This window comes from Xenia sp. Carnegie-2017, unplaced genomic scaffold (genome assembly GCF_021976095.1).
Source record: "Xenia sp. Carnegie-2017 unplaced genomic scaffold, XeniaSp_v1 HiC_scaffold_22, whole genome shotgun sequence".
NCBI classification, from domain to species: domain Eukaryota; kingdom Metazoa; phylum Cnidaria; class Anthozoa; order Malacalcyonacea; family Xeniidae; genus Xenia; species Xenia sp. Carnegie-2017.
The window spans coordinates 1,648,025-1,656,520 of record NW_025813485.1 but is presented as its reverse complement, the minus strand read 5'-3'; the positions used below and the strand labels follow the sequence as shown (position 1 = coordinate 1,656,520).

The 8,496-nt window shown below is 33.6% G+C and overlaps 1 protein-coding gene across 1 annotated transcript; it reads right to left on the bottom strand.

Annotated features, from left to right (window-relative positions):
* Positions 1-987: 987 nt before the first annotated feature.
* Positions 988-8,166, bottom strand: LOC124446690 (beta-mannosidase-like). Its single transcript, XM_046997541.1, is given in 23 exon segments — positions 988-1,096; positions 1,360-1,512; positions 1,632-1,814; positions 2,292-2,393; positions 2,457-2,558; positions 2,629-2,689; positions 2,817-2,851; positions 2,937-3,005; positions 3,083-3,138; positions 3,141-3,179; positions 3,504-3,683; positions 3,897-4,038; positions 4,121-4,166; positions 4,326-4,405; positions 4,482-4,575; positions 4,764-4,905; positions 5,011-5,079; positions 5,160-5,256; positions 5,756-6,000; positions 6,632-6,699; positions 6,782-6,816; positions 7,208-7,521; positions 7,813-8,166. Coding segments are annotated over 23 exon segments (2,637 nt in total). The 5' UTR covers positions 8,081-8,166; the 3' UTR covers positions 988-1,039.
* Between the last annotated feature and the right edge of the window lie 330 nt (positions 8,167-8,496).

Below are 8,496 nucleotides of genomic sequence, written 5' to 3'. Positions count from 1 at the left end.
TTTAATGCAATTTAGTGAATAAGTTATTCAGGAGGTCCGGGTGGAAAAATTACTCGACAAGAGAAGTTACTTTCTAGATTGAATCATGAAAATATTGTAATTGAATGAAAATATGATCTTCGCACTTTGCTGGAAAATATTGTAAAGTAAAAAGAAATTGCTATCCAAAATGAATCAAAATTCTAAAACATAGGGGTTGAAAGCGAGATTCAATTTAGACCATACAAATTACTTGACTTTTAACCTAATGTTATCTTTATGAAAATTATTATAAAAAATAGATAATCCTTTTTTTTCAAGAAGCCCATGGATGCTTTCGTTCATGATGAGAGAGATATTTTATAAGGAGGCTGTCGTTCATCACGAGAGAGTTATGAGAAAGTTACATTGTAAAAGGTAACAAGTAGAAACGAATAAACAATGCAATAGCAAGTTTCCGCCCATCAGACCCAGAGATCGCCTGCGATAGGCTTTGTTCGGGGTACGCAGGGAGAGTGCGGTCGCGACCAAGTCTGTGCTCCTAAGCTGTATGCTGTAAGTTGTGGTATTATTAAAGTCCCTACTGCGCATGCCCAGATGACTTTTTTGATAATTTGCGACTAAGTGCGTCAATTTCCACGAAAGTAGCACAAGTGTATCTAGTTAGTCGTTGCCATGACTATGAACAATTAGTCGAATTAACTGCGCATGCTCGAGCGCAAGCGCAGAAGATTTCTCTACTAAATTGTTACTAAGAATGCTATTTACGTCAAAATCGATGCTGCTAGATGCAGTTAGTCGTCGCCATGACCATGAACTTGGAACAAGTCAACTGCGCATGCTCAAGCAGACTGCACATGCGCGGATGATTTATCTGTATATTTGTCACTGAGCAAGCTAATTACGTGAAAATCCGTGAAAATCCGCCACTGCAAGAGCCAATCAGATTAAAAAAGGGCAGGATTTCACCTGCTGCTGATTTGTAAAAATAGAAACAGAGAAAATTCGTTTGAGATTACTTTCATTTAATTAGAGTAAACATCATAGAGAGATGAAACAGTCAGAGCTTTTTAACGTCGGACAACAATACTGATGATTTCCAACAGTGAAAAACAACCTGCAAAACAAATAAACTTGTCAGACACACAATGAGAAACAAACAGAAGGGTCACTTGTGGGTTAGGCCTGCGCATGGGTTGCAACCACTAAAATGACATGACGTCATTTCTTATGTTCATATATTCTAGTATCTTATAACTCAGATTATAAGTGTTATTTGGAAATATGTACTTTTCCCGAACGTGTGCCCCCTGCCTTGCCATAAAAACAGTCATTTTTCACTACTTTTCCAGTAACACAAATCCATTTCAGTAAAGCTACCTTAGTAAATTGCTGTGTTGCAAGAAAACCATTGTTTGAAAACCGTCCAGGTATACTACCGCTGTCCAACCAAACAAACGCAGCAATTGCTTCGGACTGAACAACAATTTTGAATGTGTTGCTTCTCCGAGACATCACAGAAACATTGGAAATCTGGGAACAGGATAAACACATTTAGGGAATACATCACAAACAAACCAAATTTCTTCACAACAGAAGAATAATCACAGCCGAGTTTTAAAAAGGAAATGAATAAGAAACAGGTTGTTTACCAGAATATTAGGATTAACAAGCGTTACGTCTGCCAAGGAAGAAAAATAAAATATGTTTGTTGGAATTTCCAAAATATTGTTTTCATTTGCTGGAGAACAGGATAATGTCATGACACAAAGGCTCCGCTTTTCACAATCACTTGAGGATAATATATTCATTATTCCTTTTTGCCAAATTTTGAGCTAAAAATATTTAAACAAATGGCATTATTAAGTGAATAATTTTGCAATCGCAATAAATTTTGTACTTAAGAGAATAATATTGCCTACTATAAAATTTTTCTCGACGAAATAATATAGCTACAAAAATATTGAGAAATCGTTTTCGCGTGTATTGCCAAGACAACAATATTATAGTTTTGTATCAAGGAATAATTTTGTTGTACACGTTATCAAGTACATTGTCGAAAATCGTAAAATTTCACAAATCAACAAAATAAAAGGTATGTAAGGTGATGAGACATTTAACATAAATGACAACGTCTTTAATTTTTTTATAGCACACATGTTCCGGCATATTTAGGCGATCTTCAATGTAGAATAATAAGGGAAATAATTCTCAAATCTACTTTACTCATCAAACGAAAATGGAAAATGATCAAATTCCAAGAATCAATTCAAGAGAAAAGAGCGACTTATTTACTAACGGTCAAAACTTACGGATGATTGTGAAGGTACTTTCTTCCAAATTTTTATAATTTTCTTTGGATTTTCGTTATCTTTCCAAGCCCAAACAGAGATATTCAACTCAATTTCAACGTCCTACAAAGTTAAGATAACGACAGATCTAAACGTTCTGCAAAGTATTCCATTAAGAAAATTTACCTGAAGCAGATCAGATACAGCAAAAACATACAAAGTATTGTTAAGTTCAAACGGTGAAATAATAACTGGAGCAAAAATGTCTTTAACGTAATAGTGCAGCATCTGAAAAAAGGGATAAAGCTGTGAAAATTGGCAACAAGCTGGACTTGAAAGTGGCCATGAAAAATAATACCTTCCATTTGCCGCCATATTCTAAAGATGACCAAGTTGGAGCAGGCCAAATGCTGTTTAACCTGATAAAAATTGTTTACTATTTTTTGTATAAACCTGGCCAAGAAAGGTAAGAAAACTGCACGAAAATTTCATTAATAAAATAACTCGAATCTTTTTATTACTCAACCAAGACCAAAAAATACTTACTGCCAATAAATAGCTCCCATTGTGTGACCTCGACCCTATTTTTTGTGATGAATAATTGATGTTAGAAATTACGGTTGATACAGATCTAACTTTCGCAGTTTTTTCAGAAATAATATTTGCCTGGTTTATGATACTCCGTAGTCGTCGGTAGTGCTCAGATTCTGTTTTTATACAAATAGCTTGACTAGCCTAAAGAACAAAATATAAAAAAATTTCATGGAGCAAAATTTCCGAAATTAAAACACGACGAGGATTATTAATTATACCTGAGAAAGATAAAGGATGTCCTTAAATTGTTTTAAATGATCAGTTGAGCTTGGTTTTTAAAGTGCATTTTCATTTGATGTAACATTTCTTTATTTCCTAAAAAGGAGAAAACTTTATGAGATGAAAAGTTTGATGCACTCTAGAGTAAGCGCAATATACAACAGATTACAAGCAGAAACACGAATTTCACATCATATTAAATAAAGAACTCTTACAGATCCAAAATGAATTTTTTGTAGTAAAACTTCTCCTAAATCATATAAAGCTGTTGGCAAACTAAACCATCCCTGGTTATGATTATTGAAGTTTTATCTACAATAGTCTCTAGCGTCATTCCAAATATACAACAAAATCTTTACAAAACTTTACATAACACAACTGTCGCTACATAAAATATTACAAAGGTCATATGATATTTACCTGAAGCATGATGTTGTCTGTGTAACATCAAAGGACTAAAATATGACCAATCCTCTGTGCTAGTTATGTTAGAAAGTGTCTGAAAACGAGGCAGTGATTGTAGTCCATATTCAGAAGCAAAGCGTGGTTGTGGATAACCCCGAATATCCAGGCAATCCATTGTGTAGTTGTAATAGTGAACTATTATAAAGTCAATCAGTTAGAACGTCATACATGGTTGAGTGGAAAAGATTTTTTTATATAAAATTTTCAGCACAAACAGATAAAAAGTATAGAAAAGAAGCAAATTAATTTACACGAAATAAAACAGTAGCTACCTCGAAATCACTAACGGTATTTAATTATTTGAAAAGATATTTTCTAAAATACACATGAATTTTATTTTCTCTTTACCGTCTCCATAAAATTCACTGTTTGGATTGCTAGATATCCACGATTCTTTCTCCGTTTCTAATCCATTGGAAGGCGAAGAGGAAATGAACGGACGAGATGTATCAATTGACAAAACTGTTGTTCTTATAGTGTCAATGAAAAGCTTATAAAGAGAAAAAAGCCAAAAACTGTTTGCCTTGACTCAACAAATGAAATTTATAATCGTTTTTGCTACATGCCATTACCTGTACGTAGTTTTTCTTATAATATGTAAGATTCTTCACATCATACCTAAATGTTCAGATTAATACAAATAAATATGCTCGATACTGACCATTCTCCACTTTAATGTAACAGCTTATAATTAATGGTGATAATACACTGTGTTGAGTTAAGTATTCAAAGAATCTTGAAACGAAAATTTTAAAATTCAAAGGAATGCATATTTACCAATTATCTGTTACACTTGATTCAATTTCATTATTTCCACTCCAAACCAAAATAGAAGGATGATACTGTAAACGCCAAACCTGAATAAAATGTTCGTAATGAAACATATTTTAACTTAAGGCAATGCAAGGCCAACCAAGAGTCAATATTTGTTACCTGTTGTTTAACCTCCGTTTGTACAGAATCCAAAAATTTCTTATCAGCAGGATAGTAATCACATGCGAACATGAACTCTTGCCATACTAATAAACTTAAGAATTCCCCAAGAAACAAAATCACCAAAATTGATCTACTCTAGTTTTTTAGAGATAGAATACAACGTATAGTCCAGATATAAATATACACCACTACCCATCCATAATCAACTCACCCATTTTCATATCAAAGTCTTTAATTAATTTTAATTTATTCACCAAATTTTCTCCGTAATTCACTCACCCCAGTTCATCAGCAATAGCATAAAATGCCTCATGTTGATATATACCACCGCCCCAATTTCTAACAATATTCATATTCGCGTCAGCTGATGACTGCAGTACGTTACGTAATACATCCTCCGTTACACGATCCTCGAAAACATCTAAAAAATTTAAGATCATGGTCCACAGCAAGAAACTGGTCAACCTAGTTTAAATACTTTCTTGTCATAAAAAAGTTGTTTACGAATTTTCAATAATAGATTTACCTGGGGGGATAAAATTTGCTCCTTTCATGAACATCATAACATTGTTTATCTTGTATGAGAAACTAAGACCTTTCATAGAAATAGAAATAACATCAAAACAACGTATTCATTCGTCACCAGTCTCCTGACACAAGCATACAAAACATTACCTTTTGACATCTGCTCCTGAACAAGTTCAACTTCACGAAAGCCGATACGAACTGTTTTCTTTGAAATTTCAAATGAATATGTATTTTTCACTGTAACCTAAAGAAATTATACCTATATTAAAAAATTACTTTCATCAAAGGAAGAAAAGCTTTGCATTCCGTCTACAATGTGTTGTGCATCCTTCAGTTCGAAGCGTTCATATTAATGCACCGCTATTTAGCTCAATCTGTGACTAACATAACGAACACTACATATGGTTGCATCATTGAACTAAAATACATGGAAAGCTACCTGTAATACAAAACCCTAATAATTTTTTGAAGCCGTGATTTTACCCCAGACACGCGTGTGTAGTCAATCAATTTTACTCAGCGAGAGAATCTCGAAACACTACACACGAGCGTCTGGGGTAAAATCTCGCGTGTCTGGGTGCAAGATTTGACTTCAATTATTTGCTTCAGATAGCGTTCATGGTTCAATTCTTCAATGGTTTGCACTTAAATTTTAGCAAAGACCAGTAAAAACTTTTACTCACGTTACAACAAAGAATAAAGTTATCGCCTTAGATGAACTGTAACAATACATACAAACATACCACGAGATTATATAATGGTTGATCACCATATCCTCTTGGCCACCATGTCTTGACGTCGTGTCGTTCCAATAACAATATGCTAGGTAATGAAATTTGAGTAAGACCAAAGGAAGAGCACCTTGCTTTTCCTTCTGACATCAAACCAAAAACAGGCAGTAAAGCCACTAAACTTGACAAACTTTCTTCATTTCCACAAAAAAGTAGTACATCAACCTGTAAACGCCATACAGCACCGCTAGAATTGACTGAAATAATGAACATTATAAAATCTAATTAATATCACGAAGGAAGACGCAGACGAGGATTAATTTTACAACTACTGGCACTAAGAAATAGTTTTCAAGGCTGCGTTCCCGCTTGAAAAATAAAAGTTAGCCGGAAAAACTGATTTTGACCTGTTTTGGTCAAATTTCATCACCGTGTGTTGCTATTTTTTTACGTATAATAGTCATCCTCGACATTATTCAAACTTCAATTATCAACACGAAAATTGTACCAAAAACTCACCCAAGAACGTATCTTTTTATAACCGTTCAAAAGTTGTGGGGGGTGGGGGTGGGGATTAATTTGCCGATTACAAAGAGGGTGTTGTATAATTTTGTATGTAAGGGCGAATCCTTCCATATCCCCCCAGGATTTACGCATTTTTTGCATTTTCCTGCAATTTGTACTCATTGCAAACAGTTTCCAAACTTTGTCAACCATACAAGTCATGGCCAATGATCGCGAGCCAAAGCAGCAAATGTAAACATCAATACTTATCTGCAGTTTTGTTTTCGCAAATGACCAATAAACACAACTTACAAACACAATTACAACAATCAACTTTTTTGGTTAAATTATTTTTGTTTAAAGAAAGAGTCTTTGCATTTATACCTTTTATTGTTTTCACAAGGACATCATTAATCAACGCACTATTAAAAGCATTGATGGATATATTTCTCCTAAAAATTGGTAAACATACACAATTTTTAAATATCAGGTGTATGTTACATAAAATAGTGGACTAAATAATTTTTCCCTTACCATATACCTTGACTTGCAAATGCTGGACCCCAATCCTAGATAAACAATGATTTGACAAAAAGTACACCTAAGCAGTGTTGCTAGCCTGCTTATTAATCATTAAAAGCATTTTTCTGTTTTCACATGCTGGGAAAAAATTCAAAAGTGTTTATGACCCCCAATTTTATCATAGTGATTTTTGATTGCATTGTAAATACAATTTAAATGACTTAATGACTTCTTTAATAAAATTCTGTTATTTTTTCTTTTTGGAAATATGTATCTTTTTTTCAATATGCAAATCACATTGTTATGATGCTTGTATTTTATTAAAATGAACAGGAGAGTATGATTAAATTTTGACATTTTGTACATCAACCAAAAATCCTTTGGATAGATTAGATTCATGAGAAAATGTACAAAAAGAAAATAAAATAATATATGTACCCAACTGAATGAACATTGCTTCTTTCTTATAAGATTAACATGACATTCTCCATGTTGCACAGGTGGTGGGCAGTTCGGAGGAATAGTATGAGTATATAATTTACTTTTTTGTGCAGCATATGTTATAGCAGATGTAAATGAAATGATTATTTCATTAGAACCAGGAACCAGAAACTTCTTAACGTCCCAATCATATCTTTGAAACATATTTTCACTTTTTCCAATCAATATGTTATTAACAAACACATCAGCAACTGTGTCTAATCCTTCACATCTCAGAAGAATGGTGTTCTTCTTAAGGAAATCATCTTCCACTAAAAAGTCAAGGAAGATCAAGGTGCATTTCATGTAAACAGCATAGCAAATATACACCAAAAATGTTACAACTAAAACTCCATATCAAAGAGCTTTGGCATAGCATTCGTGGCCAGGCTTTGCAAATTCCATATAATAATTTAGTTTATTCAAAATGTAAGCCTTTTTCAGTTTGGAAAAAGGTTAACTCTGCATAAATGAAATGCACATTAAAATCTAACTATTCAATTCCTACATACGTCAAACATAAGTCAATTTCTGTTTTTTCCAACATGGCTAAGAATTCTTACCATTGAATACCCTAGAAAATGTCCAGTTATCATAATCAATCCATCGATATACCTCATCATTATATCGATAGTAAGGATCATCAATTATTCTCGCTTTCAACAGAGCGGTGTGGACATAACCAGGAACTAACACATCATTAACTTTTATGGTTCCATTTTTGTTTTGCAATTGCCAATTTCCACCTAAATCTAAGCGTTCTCCGTTAACGAAACCGAGCAAAAAATGTAAAATGCATACACATCTTGTAAAAATTGAAAAATTTATCATAATTTATGATCATCCGACGTACAAACCATTGAACTTAAATACAATGGTTCGATGGTACAAACACAAACCAATAGTTTTGTGTCACTTACACAATGGTCACAAACCTCCACTCCCCCCTAATCACAGCTCGTAATTGCTGTCGACAATATTATACCAGAATTTAAAAATCCTACTAGTCGTTTATAAGTGAGCTTTATTGTAGTTTTGTTTGCCTCTAATATCAAAATAGGAATACAAAATTTCAAGACAAGGACATTGCATTTTAATTTCAAATTTTCAAACCCAGCGTCTTATGTTTATAGTACAGAACCAAATGTCTCGGTTGACCAGACTGAATCACATTCACTCGGCACTGGACATCAAGCCGAATGAACTCCCCAGCAACAGACCGTTCACCAAAGCCCACGAATTCAGAA